The sequence below is a fragment of the Acartia tonsa genome, chromosome 10 (genome assembly GCF_053477335.1).
Source record: "Acartia tonsa isolate MP-2025a chromosome 10, ASM5347733v1, whole genome shotgun sequence".
Lineage (NCBI taxonomy): Eukaryota > Metazoa > Arthropoda > Copepoda > Calanoida > Acartiidae > Acartia > Acartia tonsa.
In genome coordinates this window covers 17901429-17916692 of record NC_137269.1, presented here as the reverse complement: position 1 = coordinate 17916692, position 15264 = coordinate 17901429, and the positions used below count along the sequence as shown (strand labels likewise).

The 15264-nt window shown below is 30.9% G+C and overlaps 1 protein-coding gene and 1 long non-coding RNA gene across 2 annotated transcripts in view; one reads left to right on the top strand and one right to left on the bottom strand.

The window, feature by feature from the left end:
- Positions 1-15264, bottom strand: part of LOC145329578 (putative transporter HI_0519) — a 73391-nt gene that overhangs the window by 15232 nt on the left and 42895 nt on the right. The window contains 7 exon segments of the mRNA XM_080173855.1: positions 1915-2027; positions 2521-2643; positions 2908-2949; positions 3297-3368; positions 6319-6395; positions 7293-7352; positions 7821-7848. Coding sequence (XP_080029981.1) covers positions 1915-2027; positions 2521-2643; positions 2908-2949; positions 3297-3368; positions 6319-6395; positions 7293-7352; positions 7821-7848 — 515 coding nt within the window.
- LOC145330560 (uncharacterized) lies at positions 40-1579 on the top strand. The gene is made up of 4 exons (XR_013883460.1): positions 40-181; positions 362-427; positions 667-1213; positions 1431-1579. It is a non-coding gene; the product is annotated as an uncharacterized LOC145330560 (long non-coding RNA).

The following is a 15264-nucleotide window of genomic DNA, read 5'->3' as shown; positions in this document are numbered from 1 at the left end:
AAACGAGTAAATAAAAGTAAAAATAGAATAAAATGTATAAGAAAAGTTAAAAATAATTCAAATAAACAGAAAAAATGAATTATTGTACGCCCATTTATCGTCATTCCTTTGGACATTCTTGGAGTGAACGGACGCAACTAAATAAGCGTCTCTCTAGTGAAAAATGTTGGGCATATTATAGGTATGTTGATTTAAATAAATAACATTTACATTTAATTTAAAGATAATTTCATGTTGAATAGTTAAAACGAATGTTGTCAAAATTCTAGATAAAAGTAGACTACAAATCCTTTTTTTTATGTCTTCTCCTTTTCCTTGGACATAAAAGTATTAAGTTAATAATAGAAAAATATTTATTCAGAGTGGACCTGTTATGCTGTCGCATAGACCCTAGTTCATAGAACCCCTGCTAAAGACTGGTTTAAAGGTAGGAATTACCCTCTCTAAGCCATTCTAAAGCTATCGTAGTCATTAGTCATAATTATAGTAAATAGAAAAGGAAAGTCTGTACTAAATTATGTAAAAGTTTTACACCAATGAATTACTGAATTGAAATACATAGATTAAAAGCGCACAGTTATAGGCTTTTTAGAATAATCCAACTTTAATGCTGGAGTTGAGATTTATAATATAGGAGTGTCCTTTTAACTTTGCTCCTATTTTTAGATTAATCGTGTTGTATCCATGCAAATGTCGCGTGATGAATTATATGGACTTGTGTGCCTGCTGCCGTGTGCCCTAGAAGCTGCCGATAGACCAGTTGTGTGCCGCGCCGCCCCCCCCCCTCAGATGAATCTACCAGTCACAGGATAATAGAATAATTTAAATAAATAATAGAATAATATTTAAGACATCATAAATAGTCTTATTACTTAGTTTAATATTGCATATATTAAACATTATTAGAATAGTTGCGCTGCTTATTATTTGCAGATAGATAATTAGGTTAAAGTTAAAACACAATCTAATTAAAACATAGTGAATAGTTCTGGTTCTTTAGTCTAATATTCATATATTAGAAATTAATAGAGTAGTTTCACTACTAATAACCAACACATAGGTATAAGTAACAAATAAAAAGTTAAATTGCATAACCAGATCCGGTAAAAAGTATACCATGTCACCCTTGTACTCCCCACCAACCATCTGCAGAAGTGTTCCTGCCCTTAGATGTTCGGTTGGCTGTTTGTGAGACCTTAAGCTGCAATTTCCGGTAAGAATCTATTCTTTATTTGCCGGGGTTGTCTCTATTTTCATTTAATTGCAGTTAAAAAGAGGTATTAGAATATAGAGGGATAATTGTAAATGAAACCTCTGGGACATTTTCCTTGTCTTAGCTTTGATATATGGAATCATTCCATGTTAAATGAAATAGTACTAGTTGATCACTGACCCTCTATACAATCTAGTAACTTTATTCTTTTGTTTAGATTCAATTTAACCTGTATCCAAGGAGACCTTCCATTGAATCTATTGCATATTAAGACGAATTTCCACACAGTTCTTCATAGTTTATTTTATCGTTAGTTGTTATATCCTTGTATTAAATGTGTTTCCTGTATAAATTTTACTACAGTTACATTATTATTCTTGATTATTTCGTCGTCAATAGTGTTCCTTGTATAGGAGTAGAACAGATGGTTTCTAGATTAACCATTTCATAGAATAATCTAACAAACAGTGATAAACGCCATTAAAATATGAATTTTTTTTGGCCCAGAAACGTCGACAGGAAAGACCGTTGCCACCCCCCCCCCCCCAAAAAAAAACGACGTAACTAAAACTATGGAGACTCTGGAAACCAGCAGTTTTTTATCTTTTATTTTAATTATTTAAGAAGGGATACCTTTGTTTATCATATTTGTATGTGTAAACCAATTTATCTTACATTTATTTACCCTGTGTGAGTCTTACCTTATCGCCTAGACACTGGAAGACATTTTTCCCCACCTCCCATCTCAAGATAAACCATCCAAATATAAACTGTAGACACACACCCCAAACTACGTGTCTCCACACTACATAGCCTGGAAAAAATATAATTAAAAAAAAATGTTAATTTAATTATATAACTGTCAATATATCCATATAATAATATAAATCTATTTATCTAAAACCTTTCATTTAAGTATTTTTCAATCTATTAATCAATATAAAATCTATTTATTGATCTATTTGAATAAAACTCTATCAATCAATTCATCTATCATCTATTTAGAAATGTATCAATCTACTTATCAATAAATACAACTGTTGGTCTGTCTAGTAACATAAATCAATCTATTTATCAATCATTAAATCCATTTTTTCTATGTATCTATCTAAATTTATCCATCTATCAATATGTGTGTCAATATATTTTTACTTTAATCTATTTATCAATGAACCTTTGAATTTACCTAACAAACTCACTATCTTTTCTAGCAGTATATCTAATCTATCTATCAAACTTCCTATCAATCTATCTATAAGTCTCAAAATCTATCATTTACTCTACAAATCTATTGAAAATCTATTTACCTGGATGTTTAGAAAATATGAAACCTAGAACAAGGAAGACATATAATCCAAGAGCGGAGTATAGTCTGACTGGCTCATACCAACAGTCAGCAACGATGTAGATATTTAGGGCGCTGAGAACAACTTAAATACAGAGAATAATTTAATAACTGACTAACATGACAAAATATAAAAATACCTTTCCAGGACATATAAGAAGCGTCACTGAATAGGAAAGGCACGTCGGTCTTGGGGTTAAAGAGCTATTAAGGCAAAAACACATATTTTTTTTTGTTTATAACATTGAAAAATCATTAACTCTGAAAACCTCTTATTCCTGACCTACTATAATACAAGGCTTTAATTATAGAAACGCTTTGCTAATAAAAAAAAAGTAATAAAGCTTACCTAAGTAGAAAACAAAATCTGGAATCTTCTGCCGTATATTTTCTGAAAAAATTCAATTATTTTTTATTTAAGAAAATTATTTTCATAAAATCATAAATTGTCTTAAAAAACAATGTTTTTTTTATTATTATAATTGTCTTTGTGTGTTTAATTATTCCATTTCTATAGCTCTTTAAAGATTGCTATGCGTCTAATAGAAGATGATTAAAGTCCCTCCACAGATTATGACGTCATACTATATAATAACCAATGGCCAGCATAAATTTTACCATTTGTCAATTACAGTGTATACTGGCCTCTCATTGGCTATTCTATCGTATGACGTCATAATCTGTGGAGGGACTTTAATCTTCTTCTGACTAATATGAAAATATCCTTGTTTGACTCACCATAATTTTCAGAAATAATTTTGACAACTGTTCTTGGGAAGTAAGGTTTTACCAACTGGAAATATATCAATCCTAAAAATATAAAATTTAATAGAGGATTTTTTGCGCGTGTTACTTGCCCCCTCGGGAACAGTAATGAAGAGCGCCATAAATTTTGACATTTAAGATACAAAGTTCACTGCGTTGTGCTACTAAAACTTTAAAATTGGAGCTCTCACGCAAATGTCCGGTTGAGCACTTTAAACCACCCCTTTTTAATTGCAAATAATCGGAGTCTGAGTCCTAGCCCTACAAATGCAGGGGGGGGGGGGGGTCAAACCAACAAGCACAAGGATACAAACATGATTTATGCAACTAAGCTGAGATAGGTGTCTGTGTGATTGTATGCGTTTACATTGAGTTAGGGTTTAAAAGCTAAGTATGACGTCTAGGCTTGTTGGTCAAAAAGCTTCAATAATTCTTGTCTTATATAAATCCCTGGATGAATATAAGCTTATTTTGAGCTCATTATAAAATATTAAGACTTTGATGATTTAAATTTATAGAACATAGTTCAATACAAAAGTTCTTTTTTAAGTTTTGCTACCTAAAATTGGTTAGAATAAAGATTAAAAAGTCAAAAACAGTTATTAGATTTCATGGAACATGGGTTTAATCTTATATTGTTCTTTCAAGTTTACATTTTATGGGTACCATCCAGGATTAACCAACAAGCATTAAGATTTTTTAAAACTAGGGTCTTAAAAGAATAATCTTTTTTAAAATTGTTGTTGATGTTATACATTTCCTTTTCATTCATTTTAATCTTTTTTTCATCTTTTATTACAAACCCAAATTTTTTTTCAAATTAAATCGCTTGTTACCTAAAACTGGTACCAACCAAGGGCATTCATTAAGCCATTTATAATAATTTGTAAAACTAAACTTTTAAATGTAAATTCAAATGGATGTCCTACATTATATTTGATCTATATACAGATAAGAATTCTAATAGACAATATTAAAATTTATCAGTTTAGTTCAAAAATTAAAATTTATTAAATTCCTTTCACTAACAATGTTGTTAGAACTAGGATGACAACATTCATGAGCAGAAAATCTTTATTTCATCAATAAGTCGAAGCATGCCAAATCCAAAAAAATCAAACGAATGGCAAAAATCGAACACAGTAAAAGTGTCTGATTGATTATGACGTAACAAAAAAATAGCCAATGAGAGGCCACTATAAATTTTACCATTGGTCAATAAAGGCCTCTCATTGGCTAATTTTTTTTGTTACGTCATAATCAGTCAGACACTTTTACTGTGTTCCAAAAATCTTATATCAAAAAGAAGGGAGGTTTCATTAACTGTGTGTATGTTTAGTAAGATCTCTTAGAATATGGTATTGTTCATATATTGGTTATATTCTTAATTGTAACGAGTGGGGGTGGGAGGGGGGAGGGGGCAAATGTATCCCCTCCTTCCATCTCTAAATGCTGAGGTTGAAGCTCCTAAAGAATTATAAAGCGGCTCCGCTTACAAAAATGAGGAAAGTAAAATATTAAAATTTAATATCTGGCGTTGAAAGCGATGGAATTAAAGTCTTTTCAACTATTATTTTCACAGAAATATTATTTGTAAGTTTACTCAAAATGTAAAAATGTTAACTTCTTTAAAATATCTGTCAAAAATTCTGGAGAAGAAAATCTTTCTGTCAAAAGTGGAAGAGCATTTTAAATATTTTTGCCATTAACCAAAAAAGTTTTGAAGAGCAGCTTTTCTGATTTTTTCATAATGTTATCTTGAACTAAATAGCTTATTTCGACAGAATCTAATAAAGATTGAAGGGTGATTTAAAAAAACTAACAAGTTTTAATGATTAATGATTGTATTAAATGGCGTGCAGAGCGATTCTTTAATGGGGATGTGAAATCATTGGGGATGAAAAAACGGAAAAGGCTGCCACTACCAATTTTTAATTTAAGGGGGTGTCTGTTTACACTCCTATATACCCCCCTATGGCATGCCACGGATTGTAGTAATGTTTTTAATTGTTTTAGTTATAAATGTTCCTTTATTCCTGGCTTTTTCATTATTACCAAGATTATCATGTATTCTTCATATTTACATATTTTATGAAAATAAGAATGATAACATCTATAAGTAGTGGAGCACAAATAAATCATGAATGGACAAACGGACTAAGTGAGTTAATTATCAGATGTACAGTGTGGTTGAAAAAAACAAGGGATAGGCAAAGATAAAAAATTGACAATCACGAAACATTGCATATTGAAATATACATTTTTTGTAGCGTAACCGACACACTGTCAGAAAAAGTAAGTTGTATAATGGATGCTTAATTAGCCCAAAGGTACAGGGAATCTTGACCTAAAATATAAACTGTCTATTAAAAAGCAGCCAATAAATCACATTTTTCATTACGCAATCACATATAGATTGTCAAACGGAAATATATAGATCTTCGCAAAAATATTAAACAAAATATATTATTTCATAAATTAATGTAGATAGCGTAACTTCTTTTATTATCTGTAAAGGGCGACGAAGACAGGCGGGGGGAGGGAATGGAGGAATCATTGATAAAAAACAAAAAAGGAAATATAGGCCTACAAATTTCAATATCAAGGAAGGTGTTGACAACCCCTTCCGCACGTCAATGCTTTTTAAGGATTGGCCATTAAAAATAAACAACATCTAGCTGAAAGAACAGCCATTATACAACTTATCATCATATCTGTATAGGTTTCTTTAACTATCAATGTCTAAACTTTTCTACAAATAATTTCATAAGTTAATGTTCATTAAGATCCCTAAATAACAGAAATAGGTATAACCAACAAGCAAAATAAATCTAAAATAATATTTGGGGGGCAAATGGAGATATCGTCAATTTTACGATGTGTTGCCCCCCAACGACAGCTGAAAAATACGTATAGGTTTCGTGATTTTTTTTCCGAATTAATTTCGTTATTGGTAGGAGCTGCCTAAATAAGCCTAAAATAAGGTGTAACTAACCTGAGTATACAATGACTGTGAGTATTATTAGAAATCCAACATCATCACACCATTCTATATTTAATCAAGTCTTCAAGAGTTAAAATAATCTTTACCAAAAGCGGTTCTAAGTCATATTGAAAACTCATATATCGCATGCTATTATAAAATATTTTCTCAAATAAAAAAATTTGCTGGCTTTTGCTTTTGGTCTCTTTGGGGCCAATAAAACTGGAATTAATCTTATAATTCTTCTTTTTTACTATCTATAGAGAGCTTTCTATAATATGATGCGAAAAATAACTATTCTAAAAGTAAGGTTTTCACTTCTTTATATCAAAACCAAGCAACATCGCCTTTATATTGTATGGACGTTGAAAATAAAAAGGAAGACAACAAAAATAAGTAGAGAAGCATGTATATTAGGATATATAAGTTGGAAGGAATTTTAATGTTAGAGGGAGATTTGAAATCTGTATTAAATTTCAAGGATTTTTTATGAAATTCGTTTTTTGTATAGTTATTTATCTAAAAGCGGAAATACAATTTAAGTTTATAAATTTTAAACAATATGATAGGTGAATTAGAAACTACCTGCGCTCTAATTGGTTGAATGATGTGCGACACTTAAGCTTCTCATATTAGAGCGAAGATAATTTTCAATCCACCAATTACAGATTTTAAAATTAATTAACTTAAATTGTATTTCCGCTTTTAGATAAAGAATTATACAAAAAACGAATTTTATAAAAAATCCTTAAAATTTGATGCAGATTTCAAATCTCCCTCTAACATTAAAATTCTTTCCAACTTATATATCTTAATGTATATACGGAAAAAGTCTGTTATCAGTAATCTATCTTAAATAGCAGCTGAGAAAATCACTGTGTCACTTCGACTATTATTGTCCTTGTTTTATTTGAAGTAGCGCAGCAACGCTAGGATTTAAAAAAACTTTTGAAGACTTTCCTAGAGGTGTGTTTAGATATGTAGTTTTATATACAATTGCTGATATAAAATATGCATTGTACAGGATAAATAGAATTAATAACACTAAAAACATTATTTAGCTTTAATTGTTAGCTTTTAAACAATAAATTTTTATCTTTAGATATAGGTTAAAGAAAATAGTTAAATCTGTTTAATTATTATTTGATACTCAAAATCAGTAGTATCATTTTTGAATTTGGTGAAAGAATAGCTTCCATTTACATGTACCTGAATCTGTAGGACTGGTTGGTTGTCTGGTCCGGCAGTAGGTAATGTAATCTTCAATATATATCTTCCATATGAAAGAACAAAATAATTATCAAAGTGTTGTTAAAGGAGGTACTTAAAATGAAAAAAATACATATTTATTCTGAAGAATTCGCTACTATAGAATAGAATCAACCCTGCAATTTGAAATCTTTAGGATATTCTAAAAGATAAACATGAAAATTGAAAATATGTACTATTTATTCTTTAGAAAATAATAATATTTCTTATCCTAAATAATCCGTTTAAAGCTAAATAATCTTCCTGCATAGTTAAATTGCTTTTTATAATTCTGGAAATTTTATAATTTTCTTTTTAATATTTTGTTGGAAGCGAGCATAAGTTAAACCTGAAGAAAAAACTAAATTGTTTCTAAGTTTATGTCATTAAAAAATAACACTTCCTAAAGTATAGAATATAGCGGCTACGTCCCTAGAAACCTCTAGGCGCACTGGTAGGAGGGGGAAAAGTCGACCTCATCCCATATTAAATTTGAGTTTCAAAATGGTTAAAAAATATTTTTTTTTTTGGGGGGGGGGGTGAAGACACTCTCTGAAAATAGTTTAAAACCTTCCCAGGAAATATAAGAAGCTTCACTGTAAAGGAGAACAATATCGGTTCAGTGGTTAGCGAGATCCTTCGGGACAGACAAAAAACGTTTACTACTATATATAATAGGAGGATGATAGAAATAAGGAGAAACAGTTGACTTAAAATCATAATGACAGCCAAACCTCTTTAATTGGGTAAAAATTCTTTGGGTTGTACAAACCATTAGTGTCAAAACTTTTCCACCATTAATTAAAACCTACAGAAAGGGTAAACTTTTATCATAATTTGAAATTTACACCAATTTATTGTTCCTTTATATCTCTGGGATTCCTAATTTTTGCAAAGGTGGACATTCGTTCTCTTAATTACCTCATGCGGGCGAGGATGCTGTCCATGACAATCAATCGCCATGGTCCAAACACCCAGGATAACCAAGGGGAGCCAAATGTCTCCTTTTTAGGTTAAGTAACATCCATCAAACAACCAACTCTTTGAATGCACGACCTTTGTCTGAAAGGTACTAATTATGCATAGTAATAAGTTGCGCCTGTTTTGGGCCTGTTTACTCAAGCTATTAATGTTGCTACGTGTTGAGCCACGCGGGTTTAAGTAAGGATAAATACCGAAAAAATGTAATTTTGCTTAAAAGAAGGTGTATCAACTTTTTTTTTTAGAGCTAGCCGGTTCTTTTAGTAAGTAGTAGATGTAAAATTTTTCATAGAATTCAGATATGCAATCGTTTTTTTTGTAGACCTCTTATTTTTTAAGTAATTTAAGTTTTTTTAAAAAATAATTAAGTCGGTTTTAAGGTACTAAAACGCAACAAAATAAAAGAAGAAAATGGCCAGTAAGAACAAAAATAGTAAGATCTTTAATTTGACACCTTACTTTTAAAATTCTGTTGAGTAATTATTGAAAAAATCTATTTTTTTAACCTCAGTTTAATAAAAACTTTAGACCTAAATATTTTCTCAAACAGACATAAAAAACATGGGTTCATATATACCTTTAGAATCAGAAAAAAATTACGAATCCATTGTAAGCAAAATTGAAAAAAAGTAAAAAAATAAAAAAATATACAAATGGCCAATTGTATTTTTTGTTCAGGCAACACTATTGTCTTCCCTTTTTTACCCCCTCTTTACCCCCTCTATACCCCCTTCCCATTTTTATACTCAATTCAAGAATTAAGACGTTGCCTGTACAATATAATATGATATTTTCATATAATTCCTTTTATTGTAGTTTATATACTATATTGTAAACTTTTTTTTTCAATTTTGCTTACAATGGATTCGTAATATTTTTCTGATTCTAAAGGTATATATGAACCCATATTTTTTTACTTGTGAAATGATAAAATTGAGTTCAAAGTTTTTATTCTCGTGGGTTTTAAAAAATCGATTTTTTCAATAATTACCTGACAGAATTGAAAAAGTAAGGTGTCAAATTAAAGATCTTACTATTTTTGTTCATAATGGCCATTTTCTTTCTTTTTTTTTGTTGCATTTTAGTACCTTAAAATCGACTTAATTTTTTTTTTAAACTTAAATTACTTAAAAAATAAGAGGTCTACAAAAAAAACCGATTGCATATCTGAATTCTATGAAAAATTTTACATCTACTACTTACTAAAAGAACCGGCTAGCTATAAAAAAAAAGTTGATACACCTTCTTTAATAAAAATTTTGTGTTATTGTTCAATGTTCATTCATAAAATTCATTTAATAATTTCTAATGCGCATTATTTATCAGTGATAAAGACAAAAATTTCTGAAAAGTTTTTAAATAATTCTCGTTTCTTGTAAAAAAAAATGAAACGGAGGGTGGAGGTACCCAACCCCAAAATAAAGTTTCCCTGAATGTATAAGAAAAACCATATTGATCCCTTTTCTACACCTAAACAGATGGACAAACATCCTGTTACTTTTATACAATCATAATCCCTAAACTTAATTTTAATAATGAAATTCTGATATTTAATGAAAAGCGTATGATGAATTTTAGATTTTTAACAATTGAATTCAATGATTTTACATTATTCTAGCAGCTTAGCTAACCTGCTAAATTTATGCTGTAATTTTATTAACAATAAAAAACAATATCTAGTTATTATGATATCATAAGAATAGCGTCAGAAGTCAAAGCTTTTCTTAGGGGGGGGGGGGGGTTTATTCTGGATAATTAATTAATTGTCTAACCTAAAGTATTTAACCCGCAGATATGGCTCAGAGTGGTTTAACTTCCGCCTATCTGTTGGGGAGGTGTCGGGTTCGAGTCCCCAGACCGCATCAATACTAAAGATGTAAAATTAGTACCTACTGCTGCTCTTTCAGGCGTTAGAGATTGGAGTAAGAGTAGGGGGGAAGCCTTAGCCCTAAATCAGGTATGCATGGGTGGTCCTTGGCATGGTGCACTATTGATCGAAAAACGCTGTAAGGTCATAGGTTGATTGAAAAGTCCTTGTGGACTAGCATTGTGTAGTAGCTCACTAGTGTATTAGTGGCGTTAGTTAGTTCAACGACTAGGAGTCATGTTAGATCCTAGGTTGCATTGAAAAGTCCCTAGGATTTGATGTGGCTTCAGTCATTGCTGATACAGCGTCACGTTCATGCTTTGGTTGCATTAATTGTCGCAATAACACCGTGACCAAAAAATCACGAAACCTTAACTCTCCACCCTTAAGTTTGACTTGTAAATTACCCACAGGTTCTAATTAAAGTGTCAAGGAAACTGTTGGGAAGGATGCAACTCGAATCCGCGTCATACCAAAGACGTTAATAATGGTACCTACCTGCATTGTTCGGCACAGGACATATAAAAATGCAGAGTAGGGGGAATGCCTTGGCCCCAAACAGGCGCAACTCATTACCATGCACAGTTAGGATCTCCAGACAAAGATCGTGCAATCAAAGGGTTGGTTGTCTGTAATGTACTGTACTACGGGTATGAGGTGAAGGACCAAGAGTCTGGCCTTGAGTTGACAAGTTGACTGTTCAGTCCAGGTGCAACTCACCCACACGACATTAACATTAACATTAACCTAAAGTATTTAAAACTATGGGGATGGGGGAGGGGAGTGTTTTTCTCTGATTGATTCTTTATTTCTGCTGTGCTACTTCTGGACAAAATTGTTTTTGTTACTAATGTTGAAACAAAATGACATCTGCAAGATTTATGAAAGTGGGTTACTGTAAAATCTCTCTAAAATATTAATCCCTACGGCAAAATTATTCTAAATATTCTTCAAAAGTTTTACATTATTATACATAATGTTATGTATAATTTTATATTTCTGACAGCAAAGCATTTATATATTTCAGCTTGAGAATTATAAATTGAAGCATGTTAGAGTTATCCTAAATATTTGAAACTTAAAGGTATAGTCTACTGCAATAATGATTTATATTTCTGGCCCAATTCAGTATATTATACACTAACTACACTATCTTTGCTGTTTCTCTCCGTTTTATATTTTTATTTATGTTAATATGGTGCAGTTTTTTGTTTGCTTTAAAAGAAGTTATGTTGTTTCATTGAAAAGGCGCTTAAAATCTAAAATTGTGTTTTTAATAGGGCTAGGTAACCGCATTTAGCCGCACCGCTTAAATTAACCACTGCCTCGCTCAAAGCCGCATGGTTTAGAAAAAAATGAGCCTAAACAACACACCACTCCAGCTACAAAATTTTAATTCTTTGTACTATTTGTTTTCAAAACTATTTCATCCAATTTGTCCTTCTATTCTCTTAAGTAATTGAACACAGTTAGCAGGGTTCTAATGGGATAAGACAATATACGATAATTTGGTAATTGAAGCAAAATTACTCCACCTTTAGATAAGAATCATTGGTTAAAAAGTTTGACACTACTAGTCTGGAACCAACCAATCACAATTCAATAAAAGTACCAAATGTTTTTATTCGAAGAATAAGATACCGTGGTTAATAAATTTTGGGTACCAGTATAATTTAGAGTCCAATATCCCCTTCCTAACAGAAAATAGAAGCATGGATAGTTAGAGATCTAAAGGATAAGACAATGGTCAATAAATTGATGTAAATTTCCAATGATAATACAGAATATTATCCCTTCTGTAGATTATAATTAACGGTTGAAATATTTGAACACTCAACTTTTGAACCAACCATTCAAAATTCCATAAAAGTCCTCAAAGTGGTTATGCCAACGAATAAGGAAACGTTAATATACAGGGTGCGCCACATAAATCCGGACTTTTTCTTATCTTTAAACAAATAAACATAAAATCGTCAATTTTAAATATTTTATTGAATTTTAAAAACTGGTAAGCAAACTTTGTATATGACTATTAGATTATTCAATAAAATCGCCGCAAGCCTTAATCACCGCCTCTACCCGCCCCCTGAACCGCCCGCCGACCCTGAGCTTGATCTTTAAATCGTTTTTATGGTGCGCTGAATCGGGGCGATTCAGAGGTGAACCGTAGGTGCGCTGGTGGTAAGCCACAGCGCACCTGATTTTTAAAAGATTTTCGGCGCGGTGTTGTTAAATCGCTTGCGCACTCACTAAAATATCGATCCGCGCCAGTACAACTTTATTACTTAAGCAGTGTCAGTAAGGTATTTTATATAAAATGCCGTGTCAGTAAGGTATTTTATATAAAACATTAATATATAATTTATTTTAAAAATAACTATAAAAATGTTTTCACGATAGTTTTGCAATAAAATATTAAAGTAATTAAAAAAAAATATTTATTTATTAAATAAATCACCCCGATTTGGTTCGGCAATGCCACTCGGTGAGTGGCATTGCCGCGCCGGTCCCGCGCCACTGGACGCGCCAAATCGCCCATGCAAATTCGATTTAAAGATTGGTATTTAATCATTTGATGGTGCGCTGAATGAATCGCCCCAGTTTAAATCACCTATAAACGATTTAAAGATCAAGCTCAGGTCACCATGTCCCTGTCCAAGCAGGCGAAGTTCTCCACAATAGGAGCAATGAGAGAGGTCTTTTTGGTATGGGCGCGTCTATTGGTCCATTGGATTTAGATCGGGGCTGCTGGGAGGCCACATCTCCTTAAAGGAAGCCTGCAAGAAATACCACGCTTTAACTGCTGAAAGACTGCCACAAGTAGACCCAATACCCCAAATTCAAAGCCTTCAGCTTCTATAACAAAAAAGTTCTAGGCATTTTAAAATGACATTTTATGTACAATGAAAATTTTGAAAGAATTTTAATGCTAATGTTAGAAAGAAGGTGTATCAACTTTTTCACTTTTTATTTAAGATAGCTAGCCGGTTCTTTTAGTAAGTAGTAGATGTAAAATTTTTCATAGAATTCAGATATGCAATCGGTTTTTTTGTAGACCTCTTATTTTTTAAAGTAATTTAAGTTTTTTTTAAAAATAATTAAGTCGGTTTTAAGGTACTAAAACGCAACAAAATGAAAGAAGAAAATGGCCAGTATGAACAAAAATAGTAAGATCTTTAATTTGACACCTTACTTTTAAAATTCTGTTGAGTAATTATTGAAAAAAACCAATTTTTTTAACCTCGGTTTAATCAAAACTTTGAAGTAAAATATAATCTTCCACAGGCATAAAAAATATGGGTTCATATATAACTTTAGAATCAGAAAAATATTATGAATCCATTGTAAGCTAAATTGAAAAAGTTTTATAAAACTATAATAAAAAATATAAGTTTATTTTAAGAATCATAATTTTTGGCTTTAAAGGGTTGAACAACTTGAAAACTTGAAACTTGAAATAAACCTAAATAAATATACATACAATGTAACAGATATTTTTTAAACACAAGAAACAATAAAGCATTTTTAACTGCATTGTTTTGAAGTTTATAAACAGATTGAAGCATATTTGTTCATAATTTTTCGTTCTTTACATGTTATGTAAGTATCACTATTTTCATTGTAGTATCTATTGTATATATTCTATGAACATTATCCTTTTTTTTGTCAATTCTATTGGTTGAGGTTTTGAGGTTAAGCTTCCCGATTAGTCAATTTTTGAGACTTGTGATTGGCTAGTTTAATAGTTACAATTAAGTGTTACCTGTAAAAATAAACGTTAGGCCATTTTTATTATTTTTATTTTTTTACTTTTTTCAATTTTGCTTACAATGGATTCGTAATATTTTTCTGATTCTAAAGGTATATATGAACCCATATTTTTTATGCCTGTGGGAGATTATATTTTACTTCAAAGTTTTGATTAAACCGAGGTTAAAAAAATTGATTTCTTCAATACTTACTCAACAGAATTTTAAAAGTAAGGTGTCAAATTAAAGATCTTACTATTTTTGTTCATACTGGCCATTTTCTTCTTTTATTTTGTTGCGTTTTAGTACCTTAAAACCGACTTAATTATTTTTTAAAAAAACTTAAATTACTTAAAAAATAAGAGGTCTACAAAAAAACCGATTGCATATCTGAATTCTATCAAAAATTTTACATCTACTACTTACTAAAAGAACCGGCTAGCTATCTTAAATAAAAAGTGAAAAAGTTGATACGCCTTCTTTTGAAATTAAACTACGTGGTCTAGAAACAAAATTATAAGCTTATTTTTGTCATAAATTTAGATTGCCAGTAACTAATTATATTTTTACAATAAAAATACCCATTTTTATAGTCAAAATCATTAAAAAAAATTAAGTTTAACTTGCGTTGTACCGAGTGTACTGTAGCCAATCAGAAGGCTGAATCAGCTAAGCAACCAATCACAGCTGAGCTTGTATTAGTTTACCCCTTTGTTTCCGCTATGATTTTCGTTTACAAATGCAATTTAAATCGAATTTTTTCATAGATTTTGAGTATGAAATGTGGTGTTTTTATTATAAAAATGTAATCAGTTACAGGCAATCTAAGTTTCTGACAAAGATAAGGTTATAATTTTGTGTCTAGGCGACGTAATTTAATATTGTTTTTTTTATGAGCATTGGAAATCTTTTAAAAATTTCATTGTACATAAAAAACTGCTTTGAAATGCCTAGAACTTTTTTGTTATTGAAGCTGAAGGCTTTAAATTTTTGGGTATTGGGTCTACTTGTGGCAGTCTTTCAGCAGTTAAAGCGTGGTATTTCTTTCAGGCGTCCTTTAAGGACGTGAGTAACCGCAGGATCCAAATTAACCCATCTTTCAAGTTACCCTTT